This window comes from Leptidea sinapis, chromosome 25 (genome assembly GCF_905404315.1).
Source record: "Leptidea sinapis chromosome 25, ilLepSina1.1, whole genome shotgun sequence".
Taxonomy (NCBI): Eukaryota; Metazoa; Arthropoda; class Insecta; order Lepidoptera; family Pieridae; genus Leptidea; species Leptidea sinapis.
The window spans coordinates 4,917,797-4,933,932 of NC_066289.1; the positions used below are offsets into that span (position 1 = coordinate 4,917,797).

General features: G+C 36.3%; 2 protein-coding genes across 2 annotated transcripts; one reads left to right on the top strand and one right to left on the bottom strand.

Annotated features, from left to right (window-relative positions):
• Positions 1 to 3,990: 3,990 nt before the first annotated feature.
• Positions 3,991 to 5,836, bottom strand: LOC126972124 (NADH dehydrogenase [ubiquinone] 1 alpha subcomplex subunit 11). The gene is made up of 2 exons (XM_050818718.1): positions 5,262 to 5,836; positions 3,991 to 4,102 (listed from the first exon to the last, which is right to left on the bottom strand). The coding sequence occupies exons 1-2, from the start codon at positions 5,761 to 5,763 to the stop codon at positions 4,092 to 4,094; spliced, it is 513 nt and encodes a 170-aa protein (XP_050674675.1). The 5' UTR covers positions 5,764 to 5,836; the 3' UTR covers positions 3,991 to 4,091.
• Positions 5,837 to 12,810: 6,974 nt separating this feature from the next.
• On the top strand, positions 12,811 to 14,758 carry LOC126972101 (F-actin-capping protein subunit alpha). The gene has a single exon (XM_050818689.1). The coding sequence runs from the start codon at positions 12,835 to 12,837 to the stop codon at positions 13,699 to 13,701; it is 867 nt and encodes a 288-aa protein (XP_050674646.1). The 5' UTR covers positions 12,811 to 12,834; the 3' UTR covers positions 13,702 to 14,758.
• Positions 14,759 to 16,136: the final 1,378 nt, after the last annotated feature.

The following is a 16,136-nucleotide window of genomic DNA, read 5'->3' on the forward strand; positions in this document are numbered from 1 at the left end:
TTATTTTATAGCCTTTAATAACTCTCAAAAATCATATGTTTCTATTCTCCTCCGCCCCTGTTTCATCTTACCCCGAGGTAAGATGAAACATAACATAACTACCCTCATATTCAAATTCAATTCAAATATCTTTATTCAAAATAGGATTTAAGATCTGAAAAATTGAACGTCAAAAACTACCACCCAATCGAAAGAGACTGCCTCAGATCTGAGAAGAATGGGCGCAAGAAACTCAGCGGGCTTTTTTTTTTATATAAAATATGGATTACAATGTAATATCGTACAATAAACATTAATAATTAAAGAGCCTGAGGGTGTTCGCTTTAATCCCAGTCCCTGGTGTCATTAAGAAAATCGTTTATGCTATAATAACCTTCCCCACACAAACGTTTTTTAACAATTCTTTTAAATTTCGTAATACATTTATTTTGTACATTTTCTGGGATCATATTGTAGAAGCATATACATCGCCCAACAAAAGACTTACTAACTCGACCCAACCGAGTAGTAGGCATAACAAGTTTATGTTTGTTCCTCGTGTTAACATTATGAATGTCACAGTTTCTAGAAAATTCCTCAATGTGCTTATGAACATACAAAACATTATCAAAAATGTATTGAGAAGCAACAGTCAAAATGTTTATTTCTTTAAATTTTTCTCTTAATGATTCTTTAGGACCTAGGTTATAAATCGCGCGAATAGCCCTCTTCTGCAGCACAAAGATAGTATTAATATCGGCCGCACTGCCCCATAACAATATACCATAGGACATAATACTATGAAAATAACTAAAGTATACTAATCTCGCCGTATCTATGTCAGTTAACCGTCTGATTTTCTTAACCGCATATGCTGCAGAACTAAGCCTATTCGCCAATCCTTCAATATGGGGGCCCCACTGCAATTTGGAATCAAGAGTAATGCCAAGAAATATAGCAGATTCCACTGGTTTTACCACCTCTCCATTTAATAAAATATTCCCATCTACATTTTTGACATTTGGCGCGGTGAATTTAATATATTTGGTTTTATGATTACTTAACAATAAGTTATTGGCGCTAAACCAGTACACGATGTCAGATAGAGCATTGTTTACTTCGTCATATAAAACTTGGCTTCGTTTCACTTTGAATATAAGTGAAGTGTCATCCGCAAACAATACCACCTTGTGTTTTTTTTTCTACAAGGTTAGGTAGATCATTTATATAAATTAGGAAGAGAAAGGGTCCAAGAATAGACCCTTGTGGTACCCCCCATACCGAGAGGAGTCCCAGGAGATCTCCTGCCATTCACCTCGACCCTCTGAATCCTATTATTTAAATATGAGATCAGAAGATCGAGTGCAGATCCTCTTATACCATAGTGGCATAGCTTCCTGACCAGCGTTACAGCGTTACGTTAGTTGAAACAAGTTGATCTGTTATGGCTAAGTCGATTTTTCTCCTCAATATTTAACACTTACAATTTCTTTATGCTAGTCCATTCGTAAGTGTATAGACTGACCAATCGATTGGTACTAATATCATACGATTTCTGTCTGTAGTATGAAACAAAATTGTTTCAACTCCCCCCAGTCTCCACTACTTACATTTTTTTCATGACTTGAATTAATGAAGTATTACATATCACAACTTAACAATATAACATATTTATTGAAATACCCACATATACTCAGTTACTCAGTGGGACGCACCATTGCCAGCTAAATTAGGGGTACCACAACGGCGCGTGAAGCAGTAATGTGTAAACATTACCTACTGTGTTTCGGTATGAAGGGCGCCGTAGCTAGTGAAATTACCTGGGCAAATGAGACTTAACATGTTATGTCTCAAGGTGACGAGCGCAGTTGTAGTGCCGCTCAGAATTTTTGGATTTTTTCAAGAATCCTGAGCGGATATTGGATGCATCAACCTTTAGGGCTTGAACTCATTGTTTGTGTAAGGATGCTTCATGAACATGGTGGTCGTGATCACTATATTATTATTAGTGTTGGGAGATGTATTTAAATCAGGAATAAACTGAATTTGATAATAAATCTGGAACAGCAGGGAATACATAAAGATCCTCTACTGACAAGTATTAATCTTTATATAACCAAAGACAATCTAAAAAATGATGTAAATCAGCAATATTTTCCCTTAACAATATTTACTTGCAGTTCTTATATGAATTTTCTCATTTTCGGGTCAATCTGAGATTAAATTAAATTACATAAAGTAGGTGTGAACTGACTAAACTAACTTTTCGTCCCCTTGGTCGAATAAGTCAAACAACAGTATGACGTAATAATAGTATGAGAGGTAACCTTACAACGAAACCTTTATGGAACGAATCTGGCCGACGTACGTCGTAGTCGTACCTATCTACCAAAAAGCGATCAAAAGCAGTGTAGAAAATAATTCGAAGAAATGCTGTCCAAAAGCTTTTTATCTCGAGAAATGAATATATATTATATATAGTAAGTACCTAGAACCTTATCGCTTATTTTTTTTGTTATTTATAAGAGACACTGTTCATTGTTAAAAATTAAAAAAAAAAAACAAAAATTCTAAATATGTTCTTAACGCTCCGCTATACTTCAGCTTAAACTCAGATTTGCAACTCGAACTCATCACGCATTAGGCACATCGTATTATTTTCGCGCCACAAAGCGCGGCCTATTCATCCGACATGATGGTCATAGACTTTGGCTTTGCAGGTGTTGAGCTAATCAAGAATATTTTTGTTGCCTGGGAGGAATCGCATTGTGTTCAACATTCAACACCGGTCAGTAAGCTATGTCACTATGGCATAAAAGGGACTGCGCTCAATCTTCTGATTTCATATCTAAACAATAGAATTCAGAAGGTCGACATGAAAGACAGGAGATCTGGGACTCCTCTAAGTATGGAGGTTCCACAAGGGTCTATTCTTGGACCGTTCCTCTTCCTTATCTATATAAATGATCTTCCTAATCTTCACTGATATTCAAAATGAAAAGAAACCAAGTTATGTACCACAAAGTGAACCATATAATATCTGACATTGTGTAATGGTTTAGCGCTAATAACATATTGTTAAATAGCAAGAAAACGAAACATATAAAATTTACAGTACCAAATGTCAAAAAAGTAGATGCAAGTGTTTTGTTAAATGGAGAGGTGATTAAACCAATGTAATCTGCAATATATCTTGGCATTATTCCGGATTCAAAATTACAGTTGGGCCCCCTTATTGAAGGATTGGCCAACAGACTTAGTTCTGCAGTATACACGGTTAAAAAGATAGACTAGCATACTTTAGTTACAATCATAGTATTATGTCCTATGGTATATTGCAATGGGACAATACTGCCTATATTAATTCAATATTTGTGCTGCAGAAGAGGGCTATAACCTAGGTCCTAAAGAATCAATGAGAGCAAAATTCAAAGAAATTAACATCTTGACTGTTGCTTCTCAATATATACTTGATAATGTAATGTATGTTCATAGGCACATAATCGAATTTGCTAGAAACTGTCATAACCATAATGTTAACACCAGGAACAAACATAAACTTATAATGCCTACTACTCGGATAAGTCAAGTTAGTAAGTCTTTTGTGGTGCAATGTATATGCTTTTACAACAAGATCCCAGAAAATGTTCAAAACAAAATTATTACATTATTCAAAAGAATTGTTAAGAAAGGTTACTATAACATAAATGACTTTCTTCATGATAGCACAGATAAGGAATTGAGTGACCACCCTCAGGCTATTAAATAATAAGTTTAATTGTACAATATTACTGAGTTTGTTGCGCACATTCTTCTCAGGTTTGAGGCATTCATTTTGGAAGGGGTGGTAGTTTTTGACTTTCAATAAGTGATGTCACATCCATTTTAATAAAAATATTTGAAATTGATTTTTAATGGCTAGAGCCGGGGCTGAACCTTAATTTAATTGCATCAAAAAATGTTAAAGTTAAACATTGTAACTTTGTTCTGGGGTTAATAAATAAAACTATATAATATTATAGTTTATTACACTTACACCATATTGCTGACACTTGAATGATTTTATTTACATAACTGACTACCACTTGACTCATTAGTTCTTCCTAGATTCATTAGTTCACACCTGAAAAATAAAAGTGTAAAGTTTTAGTGGTAAAAAATATAACATTGGGATATTGTGAAGCATAATCACAAAAGAAACATTAAACAATTTCATTACTTTATCAAAGTAATTTTCTATAGAACAAGAGGATCAATCAATCATCTTGATCACCAAATGGCAAATGATTTTGGCCACCCATACTTTACACTCAATCACAGAATTATTGCCAACCCAATAAATAAGTTTGAAGGTACCATGTTATACTAAACTGGTAACTGTGCAAGAAACCTCAGACATCCAGATAGTTGTTTTAGTTTGTGACTTTTGGAGCCAATGAGCGAAGAAAGAATGACTTATCAAATATATAAGGCATGTGTGTGTGGGAAAGTTGGTCACGGGAGACCTTGTAGAACATTCATCAACCAAATTGAGGATGTTTTGAGAAAAGGAAAGGTCCGAAGCACCCACAACCGGTGAGCATATATGAAAAGAGTAATTAATGTAGAGGAAATGTGTGAGGTCTGTAAGGATAGAAGCAAGTGGCATTCTATTGTCTCTGTGTACCCCGACGGGAACAAGATGTGAGTATGTATGTACTTTTGGTGCAAAGTCTTTTAGTGGTCGAGTTAGTTGCAGAGTACTGCCTTTGAGACACAGCAGCTGTGTGTTACACATGGTCAAATTGTTTCAGCTGATACAAGTTGCTAGAAAGTGGTTCAATATGAATTATTGTCTCACTATATTGATGAGGCCTAGTATTATCAAAGCACATCTGGCTTTGCATTAGGCATGGGCAACATTGCTGTGCATTAGATATTCTGAACACATATTGAATTACTGTCTCACTGTATTGACAGTCACCTTTTGACCTTCAAATTGACTAAGGAAGATTAAGTATGTACCATAAAAAATATATTATAATAAAGCCTGATTATATATCCCATTGCTGAAGGAACCTAGCTACATATAACTGAGAAATATTGCAAATTGTTGATATGCAAAGTAAAACAGTAAGACACCTCTATCAGTTTTATATAAAATGAAAGATTCACTAATACAGTACATGCTTTCATCTAATATTATTTTAAATGAGTACTTCAGTGGCCACATTTATTAAGTTGATTAAGATATATTACCTAGAATTGAAAGAAACTAAAACAAAAAGGTTTAAAAGACAAACCTGTTGTCCATGTCTTTAGTTCTTCGATATCCTTCACTAAAGTCCAATCATTCCTGTGGTCTTGTGCAGATTTAGCCGCCATTTGGACAGGTGGGAAAAACACATAGTCATAGTCTATTGCCAACTTCTTAACCACTGCTATAGCACCTAAGGCTATCATGGCCGGTGGAGCTAAGATTGGTGCTCTCCGACATGCACTAAAGAGTGCACCAGCCGCCGCACCACCCATGAAGTAATTCAATTCGTCGTTTTTACCTCGAATATTGCATGCCATATTAGCAGTTAGGGTGAAAGCAGTAGCCATACCCACCAGGGGACCTAAATATGTGCCATAACGCAACGCAGTCTGGAAGACTCCCTTAGGATGAGAATACAACAGCACATCAAAGCTAGCTATGGGTAGACCAGCACATACACCATATTTAGAAGTCACAATGACTTTCTTGAAAATATCTTGCCCTTCAGGTGTATCATAATACTTGTATGTAAAGAGTGAATTCATATTTAAATTCGATTCTTTACTAAAAATAATAGTTACACAACACTCACTGTAGACAGTTTTAACACAAAGTCAAAGAGAATATAAACACTACCACAAAGTCTCTTATAACATTGGTACTTGGTAGTGGTACGGTTCTGTCAGTTGGCACTTATTATACTCTTTGGTTGGCACTAACGAGTGACATTTGACACGTGTCAACAATTTAAAATTAAAAAAGTATATATTCAAAATACAGCTGTTTATATACTTGGTATGTCAAGTGGTTTAATTATCAAAGTGTGTATAAAGAAATCTGTACAATATTTAATAGGTAATAATTATATATTGCCTCAGTTATATTCTATGTAGGTAACGCCTTCGGTACAATATTGGCTCTAAGCTGTAGAAGAAATCCAGAACGTTAACAAAGACCGAGAATGATCTAAGAAAAGCCTGCTTCTAATAATAATAAAAGGGGGGGGGGGAGGCTATAGGATCTAAAAACGGTTAATCAAAAAAGAAGTAAATATAACAGATAAACTATATAAAAATTAAAATGAACAAGACAAGATATGAAATGAAGAAATATGTTATACCTATGATGATATATGATTATTAATATTACGTGAAAGGCACTTTTGTATAATCAACTATGATGGAACACTGTTCCCGGACGAATAATACAAGCATATCACCGAACTACAAATTTTCCGTTATGCATATACAGATGAAGACCGGATTTGGCTCAGGATTGTAAAATCTACTTTAGTAAATGATACAAATTATTAGAAGTTTGATAATAATATAGCAGATACAGTTATATAGTATATTTGGTAAAATAATAGTACATTAATAATAGAAAAACACACCTTTCAGCTTCAACTGACACAACAGATAAATATAGTTTTTATTTTCTTTTGACATAGAAAAAAATAACACTCTAAAATCCAAACATACGTCATGATTCATACCAGCCAGTCAATGAACAATTGTACTTCTTTGCCTCCTCAATTGTTTCCATCAGACTTCCTATCAAGATTCAGACTTCTCTAATCCTCTCACTCACTCACTCACTCACGGACAATCCTCAATGCACACCCATCTCACTTCTGCAAAACTCATGCTTTTCTCTAATTACTGCCTTTGTCAAAGCATCAGCAACCATTTGCTGTATCTCCAAATACCTCAGCGTGATTGCTCCATTTTCTATAGTTTTCCGACTGAAGTGATAGCGCACATCAACATGTTTAGTCTGCTGATGGTGCTCTGGGTTTTGTGCAATAGCCATAGCGGACTGGCTGTCTGTATGAATCACAATGGGTGGCTCCTTATCTGTGATTTCTTTTAAAAATCTTCTGAGGGCAATATCCTCTTTCGCAGCCTCGGATAAGCTTATGTATTCAGCTTCTACTGTCGATAGTGCTATACTCCTCTGTTTGGAGCTTTGCCACTAAATGGCTCCATTAAACATCTTGAACACATTTCCTGAATATGACTTTCTGTCAACAAGATTTCCTCCATGATCTGCATCTGCAAAGCCTTCAATTTCTTGACATGTGTCCTTAGAGTATACTAGTCCCATACTCTTTGATCCTTTAAGGTATCTCAGAATCCATTTTCTTCATAATTATTACAAAATTGACTCGTGAAGTTTGTTGCGTGGGCAATGTCGGGCCTTGTACAGACAGCATCGTACATCAATGATCCTGTCAGCTCTCTGTATGGGTATGCTGTCGCCAGGTACAGGTGTCTCTTTTTGTTTTTCGTAACGCTGCCCTGTAACTCCTGGTGTGCTCACTGGTTTACAGATCTCCATTTTAAATCTGCGAAAAAATTTCTCGATATACTCCTCCTGATCGATTTTAATAGTATCGTTCTCTTGTTTTATTCTCATTCCAAGAAAGAGCTCTACCTTACCTAAATCCTTAATCTCAAATTTTTATTAACCTTTCTCATTTCCTTTTAATTGTTATATAAAATGAGGATATCATCAACATAGATAGCCAGTATTATCATTTCTTTACCACGTTTCCTCATGTTTACACAGGATTCGTATAAGCAAAATTTAAAGTTTAGGCTCTTCAGTTCCGAATGTAGCTTTTGGTTCCAAGACTGAGGGGCTTGCTTAAGACCGTAAAGACATTTCTTTATTAAACACACATAGTCTTCTTTGCCCTTTTCTTCAAAGTGAGGTGGCTGTCGTATGTAAACTTTTTCACTTATACTTTCGTTTAAGAATGCTGTTTTGACATCCATATGGTTAATCTGCAGCCCGAGGTTCGCTGCCAACGCAATAAGAAGTCTCAAAGAGCTATGCCGGACCACGGGTGAAAAACTTTCATCATAGTCAATCCCTTTTCGCTGATTGAACCCTCGCGCGACCAATCGAGCCTTGTACCGAGTCTTATTCCCGGCCTCCTTTTTGACTTTAAATAACCATTTACAGTCAACATTGCTCGCTTTGTCAGGTCTCACAAGAACCCAGGTCTCAATTTCCTTTAAAGCATCATGCTCCTCCTGTATCGCATCTCTCCACTGTGCAGCATCATTTCTCGATAGTGCCTCTTGCACAGTCAGCGGATCATCTTTTTGTGATATGGCTTGATAAGTGAAAAAATCTGGCCTCTGAACCTGCCTCCACTGTTTGGGTATCTCCTCTCACTGTCGGTTCAGGTTGTGTCTCTTTCTCATCTCCTGGTTTCTCTTCGAACGACTTCCACTCTTCATCCTCTTCTTCAACCACTTCTGTACTCGAGTCAATATGATCTCTATCATTTGACAGAAGGTTCTCTTCAATTATCTGTTCTGACCAAGTAGGTTCATTTCCTTGAGAGATTTCCTTGTGCTGTTGATCTTCTGTATCCAGTTCAATTGTTGCTTTTTCCTTGTTCGCTTCAGGATCAGCAGTCTTCTGATACATTTGGTTCTCGAAAAATACCACATATCGAGCTCTGTGAAGTTGATCTTTTGAAGGAACAATGAGTCTATATTCTTTTGACTCTTCACAGTAACCCACGAAGATCATCTTCAAGCTTTTCGGATCCCATTTTGTTCTCATCTGATCTGGAATGTGCATGTACGCCTTACATCCGAACAGTTTGAGATAACTAAGAACCGATTTTTGTCCTGTCCATGCCGCTTCTGGCGTCATCTCTCTTACAGCTAAAGTTGGGCTCCTATTCGTCAAGTAGACTGCGGTATTGGTCATCTCTGCCGTGTACCGAGTAGGTAGTCCAGCTTCTTGTAGCATCGCTCTTGCCTTCTCTGCTATCGTGCGATTCGCACGGTCGGCTACTCCGTTTTGTTCGGGCGTATAAGCAATTGTTAATTTATGCTTAATTCCATGGTCCTTCAGGAATGCGCCGACTCTCGCGTTGACGTATTCACCGCCGTTGTCAGTTCTCAACACTTTCAATTTGTGTTTCCGCAAAACTCTTAAATTGCTTTAATTTTTCAAAGGCTTCCCTCTTCGCATTAATAAAATACACGAACGTTTTTCGGGAAAAATCATGGATAATAGTAATGAAGTACCTCCATAACTCCACAAATGTCAGAGTGTACCAACTCTAAGAGCTCTCTAGCCCTTGTAGCCTTGTGGCGTACAAATGGTTTTCTTGTTTTCTTGCCCATCAGAGAGGCTACACATTCTAATTTACAATTAGAAGTATTTTTAAAACTCACCCCAATCGCCAGTTTATCTCTTAATAAAGTTAGGTTATGTACTCCTAGGTGTGCCATCCTTTTATGCCATAGCTCCATTGCAATGTTTGTAGTAGCAGCTAGAGCAGTTGCCTATAAACATTGTCTAATTTTATAGACACCTCTGTCAAGCACTCCTGTCACACATGGATTACCTTTAATTAAACACTCATCTGCATTATATAAATCTTACAACCATTTTTAGAAAAAACGACAACCTTATCCTTATTTACAATGCAACCCACACTCAACAAGTTAGAAGCAAGATCTGGTACATACATGACAGTCTTGACACTGACGTCAAGCGCAGCATTCTCTACATTACCAAAACCTTCTCCATATACTTTACCACCATTTGCACAGCATACTTCCAGCTTCTTGTCAATCTTTACAAAATCGTTCACCCAGCCCTTTCTATTGCTCATATGTGCTGGCGGTCCAGAATCTAGAATGAATTTGTCGAGATGAGATTTCTCTTGGTTCCCAATGCTCAGTGCCGTCGCCGTCGCCATATAACTGGTCTTCGACTGCCGAGGATTATGTGGACAATCATAGGCTTTATGCGTTACCTCGCAGATAAAGCGCTTCACCGTCTTCTTTTGCTTATTCCTCTGAACAAACTTCTTATGATATTTAGTAGTAGTAAGTGCCGAACTTGGGCCTGCAACACCCTGGATTGCGCAAACTTTGGTGCCATCTAGTTGCAGCAGTTTCGTTTTTATAAAATCAGTTGTTAGCTCCGTGTTGGTATTCTTTAACGCCAACCTCATGGGTGTACTCCTCCGGTAACCCCTGTAGCATCAGTGCTGCTAATTATTCGTCATTAATCTCTTTACCCATATCTGAGAGTTCATTAGCTACTCGCATTATCTCTGTTATGTATTCAGTTATCGAATTAACCATATCAAGTGTAAGGCTCACCAGCCTCGACAACAGTCTGCACCTGTTCTTGATACCCTTGTCCTTGTAAGCGATTTTGAAATTGTTCTAGGTCGCATACACCGTTGCAGCTTTGCGAACGTGTACCTTACACTGGTTCTCTATCAGCAGGCAGATCTTGGTGCGTGCCCGTTGATCACCCCGCTTAGCAACCGCGTATCCATCAGCTTTCCACGTAAGATAACAACAAAGATAGTTTTTATTTTCTTTTGACATAGAAAATCCAGCAGTCACTCTAAAATTCAAACATACGTCATGATTCATACCGACCAGTTAATGAACAATTGTACTTCTTTGCTCTAACACAAATATCACTAGAGTGCTCAATGACACTAATATTCCATAGAAGAAATACCATTTTGTTATAGAAGACGACTTACTAGCTATGGAATGGGGTGAAAATTCAAAATTTGATCTCATGGTGTTTACTATTCAGCAAATATTTAATTTTATGTTTTTTATTATTATTTTAGCTTTATATCAATTCATTAAATAAGTCTAAAGTTCCGTACTGTGTACCTACCAAAATGTACAATTTAATAAGAAGAGATGTTTATTTTTGACGACTTGTATAGCCGAGTGGTTAGCGATAGTACCTACTAAGCTAGAGGTCCTGGGTTCGAATCCCGGTAGGTGCAAACATTTAAATGATGAATATGGATGTGTGTTTCGGAGTCGTATGTTTATATGTATTTATGTGTGTTTAGGTATATGTATTTATGTATGTTTAAGTAAGTATATTGTATTAAATATATCGTTGTCTTGCAATCCATAACACAGGCTATATACCTAACTTGGGGCAAGATAATTTGTGTAAAAGTGTGTCAATATTATTATATAATTATTTTTTTATGGCATAATATAATTTTCGCCTTTAAACCTAAAAATTAAAAACAAGGGTATAAAAATTTCTATCTAGTGGCGCTCAACTGTATAAAACATTGTATTATATGTACCTAGGCGTGTGCTATCCCTGCTCTTTTTTGCATAAAATAACTTCTGGTGAAAACAGCCTATAAAATAAACCCCAGTCTAATCCAAGTCCAAGTCACAGTATAGCTTTGACCCTGGACGATTAATCGATTATTCACAACAATTTTTATACAAACAGTCAGCAAACTATTATATTTTCTCTAAGCAGGACCCCAGAAGCTATGAATATTAAAAATATAATTAGTTAAACTAGTTTACAAAAGTATAACTAAGATTGGCGTTAGTGATGTTGAGCTGCACCCGTTAAGATCGATTGTTATCGACTGCTGAATTGTGTAACATTATAGATTTTAAGTGTCAACGAATCGATTTTATACATTAAACGGATCTGCGTTAGAAATTACCATCCTTATTTAAGAGTTGAGTGTTGAATGAGGGGGAAGGGGAGGGATATACAGCCCCCCTTCAACCGCCAAAGCGCGGAAAAGCGTAGTATTTATTTTATTTTACTTTTTTCAAATTGAACTTATTTTCTTAGTTTTAGTAATATAAAACAAGTTTTTGAGACTAATTCGTTTCGGCGCTGCAGAAAGGGCAGCCCTTCTGCCCTTGCGTAATTAGACACGGGCATCCATGGTCGCCTAATTACATCGGGCAGGGCTGCCAACCCTCCACAGCTCTGGCTTTTATAAACCACTCTAGGGGTAGGGTCGTGGTCCTCTTATTTATTTATTTAATGAAGAAAATTATCATAATATATACATTAATAAAGACATCCTCGCAAAATCTCTAAAGTTTATGTGCGAGCGTAAAGTTCGCTTTAGGAAAATTATTTTCATTACATAAGGCTTATCAAGAAATAATTAATAACATAATTAATAATAATAACTTATTCGCTTCTGTCACAATGTGATGATATTTAAACGGTCACACATTTTTTTTTCAATTATATTTTATAAATGTTTTTCATAATAACTATATTAGTTCCGTGCTTTCATGGAAAGTGTCTTTGAACTCATAACAAAATGTTGAAAAACGTTCCGTTTCACCGTCACACAATATTTTATTTTGCTATAAACTTGAAAATAGTTCTGTTGTTCGTCACTTCAAACGCAAATAAAAAAAAACACGAATCTCCGCGGGGTGAGAAGGTTGTCAATTGAATTATGGAAAGGGGCATAGCCTTCTATTATTGATAATAGTCGGCTATGAAAGGGGCAAACAACTTACTTAATATCTTTCAGTCTATTCAACCCCAAATTATTCAGAGTGCGAATTTCTAATGCCAACCACTATCAAATACTATTATAAAAAATAATAATACACTATACCTACACAAGTAAAATCTCCGTAAACCAACTAATTACCTTTCCCTGACCCACTAATAGTGTGTACAATAGAATAATAATTTAACTTTTGAGTTTGATGAGTGTTTCATATTATGATCTGTGGAAAACTGGATTTGACATTTTGTAAAATTATCAGTTCTGTCGACTGTCAACAAATGCATCAAAATCAAAAATGGCGGCGGACGGTGACGAAGTGATTAGTGATCAAGAAAAAGTTCGAATTGTTTCAGATTTTATCCTCCATTCACCTCCGGGCGAATTTAATGAAGTGTTTAATGACGTGAGAGTGTTGTTAAATAATGATACTTTGCTTAAGGAAGGTGCAAGCGGAGCTTTCGCTCAATACAACAAGGATCAACTCACACCCGTGCGCCTTGAAGGTTCTGAACTGCATACACTTATAACAGACCATAATGAACTCGGCGCTGGAAGGTTCTTTGACCCGCGGTCGAAACGTTCCTTTAAATATGATCATCTGAGAAAAGAAGCGTCAGAATACGAAGCATACGAATTTGACAGGGTGGCGGAACCTTGGAGAGCCGCGTTGGATGTCGAGTTGACAACGTATGTCGCGGAACATTACAAACATGGAGCAAGTTTGGTTGTCGGAAGGACTCTCGATGGAGGAGCCGTGACCCTCGTGGCTTGCATCGAAGACCACCAATTTCAACCTAAGAATTACTGGAATGGACGATGGCGATCAGTGTGGTCATTAACAGTTGGAAGCGGAGCGGCGGAGCTACGCGGCATGCTGAGAGTACAAGTGCATTACTATGAGGATGGTAATGTCCAACTGGTTAGTTCTAAAGAAGTCCGGGCGCCACTCGTGGCCACCGGCGAAGCGGCGACGGCCAAGGAGTTCGTGCGGCTCGTGTGTGACGCGGAGAACGCGTACCAAACTGCAATATCAGACAACTACAAAACTATGAGCGACACCACATTCAAAGCTCTGCGGCGACAGTTGCCAGTGACGCGCAGCAAGATCGACTGGGCGCGCCTCGTCTCATATACAATTGGTAAGGAGTTGAAGAGTCAATGATGTCCCGCCGCTGCGCTCTGAGCTGCAGCGATGCTCCAAGCCTCTGTACATAATATTCACATAAGAGTAAATCTTGTTCAAATGTTTACGGGCACTGAGGGGCGACCCCAGCGTATATATATCTATGAGTATATAGAGAAATTGCTATTGTAAACTGTTAAATTTTATTGCATTTTGTTACTCTCACTATGGAAGGATATTGACGATTATTATTGCCTGCTTCAAGTGGTGTTCCCCATAGTCCATGACAAGTTGTCAGAATATAGCAGAGATTATAGAATGATTGTAAATTGTAATTAGGTTGGACCTGTATAGGGTAGTCTATTTAGGTCTAGAGCTGCCTTAAAACAAATAATATTTGAGTTAAATTATAATCAGTTAGTGTGAGCAATAAGTATCTATTTTGTTTAACTATGTCAATTATAAATGAAAATTCTATATGAAAGGGATTCCTTATGTTTAAAATCCATCCAATCAATATATTAAACAGTATTATTTGTATGAGCTGCTGTCCACAAGCTAAATAGAGGCTATAAAATGTACAGTACAAAGTTATTACATCTCGTTAAAGTATGGCTGGTGGTAATATCGGGTTGATGAATTATAAAATATACTTTAGCATATTACTTATACACATGGATTACTTTTTATTTGTTGTTTCCATTGCTTATCTCCCTTAACAGATAGATTGTGGACAGTAGTATATAATTTGTTTACTGATTCTATTGCAAAAATTGATTGCTTGCTTAATTATGTATTTAACATTGATAGTTGACCAATATCTAGTGTTGCATTTACTGTATAGTGATTAAAATTGTCTATGGTTCTTTGTGATTGGACAAGCACAATTAACAGATTGTCTTTTAAATTATACCAATGGTTGCTCAAAGTAACAGAGGAAATTTTGAGTTGAGAGTGTATGAAAATTTTTTTGTGTAACTATATAATAGCTCCAATAAGAATTATTTTGTAATTATAATAATTTTTAACTAACATTCAAGTATTCTGTATGATTTAATTCATTTCAGTAAAAATATATATTAAAATGTTGCTAAGACTTTGTTTTTATTTTATTTACAATTTTTATCAAGCGTGAAGATTTATCTACTAAAATGAAAAGGGGATGTTGTTATCCCTACTAATATTCTAAATGTGAATGTAAGTTTGCTTGTTACACCTTTATGCCTATACCACTGAACCAATTTTGTTGAAATTTAGTACAGAGATAGAGTAGTACAGGCTACTTTTTATTTAAAAAAAATAAATGGAGGGGTTGAGATAGGGGATGGATGTTTGTATGGAAGTTCCTCATTATCGAAGATGGCACCATAAAACTTTGTATTTAGGCACTTGATAACTAGTAATCTACTACATGGGGATGGAGATTAGTCACAGGGAAATACTATTAAAGAGACTTTCCACATTAACTAGAGGTATCCGCTGTATCATAATACAGCACCACCAGCAGCGGAGAGCAGCTTGTATGTGAATTATTTGCAAAGTATCCCAAGAAATAAAAATATCTGCCCAAAGTAATATTCCATGTTGTGGACGAAGTTGCGGGTAAAAGCTAGCCGGCTAGTATCTTATAAATGTTAACTTGATGAGTACTCAGTTAGTATATTTAGTGGGTTGATGTCAGTGTAAAAGATAATAACACTAACCACACTTCATAAACATTGTTCTATTGTCTATGTGTTTGTCTCTATCTTGAGTGTTGCAGAGGTGTTTAGATGAGCAATAAAGCATGTCTTACTGGTAGGTTAGGTAGGTGACCAACCTTCCATGCAATACCAATTACCATATACATCACAAGACGGCTGACTGGAGTGACTATTTTTAAGGAGAATATAAACTTTGAAAACCACACCAAAGATTGTTGTCTTACCTATCTCTTCATTGAATAGTTTGTAATAGTAATGTTTAATCAGGTTGAATATACTAATTTTACATTTGACATCACCCTAAAACGTCGAAATTATTTTTTTCTTACTTTTTATTTTAATTACAGTTTATTTATTTTTACGACCCATTTAGCCCAGTAGTTAGTGCCCCTGCCTACTAAGCTGGAGGTCCCGGGTTCGAATTGCAGTAGGAGCAAACATTTAGGTATATTATGATGAATATTGATGTGTGTTTCCGAGTCATGGATATTTATATGTATTTGTGTATGATTAAGTAAGTATATTGTATTAAATATATCATTGTCTTGTACCCATAGTACAGGCAATGATATATTTTGTGGCAAGATAATGTGTGTAAAAGTGTGTTAATATTATATTATTCTAGAAAGTTTTTATACAATTTGCAAACTCATTCTTTTTAAGAAATATGTAGTGTTATAGATATTAAATATCTTTATAAAACTTCGTTGGTTGAGTGTTTGTAAGGCCTCTGTGGATCATATTGACAGACTATTTTTGGTATGTATACAA

What these genes read in the sequence shown, in the direction of transcription:
- LOC126972124 (XM_050818718.1), bottom strand. Translation starts at nt 5,763, where the DNA reads ATGAATTCACTCTTTACATACAAGTATTATGATACACCTGAAGGGCAA.
- LOC126972101 (XM_050818689.1), top strand. Translation starts at nt 12,835, where the DNA reads ATGGCGGCGGACGGTGACGAAGTGATTAGTGATCAAGAAAAAGTTCGA.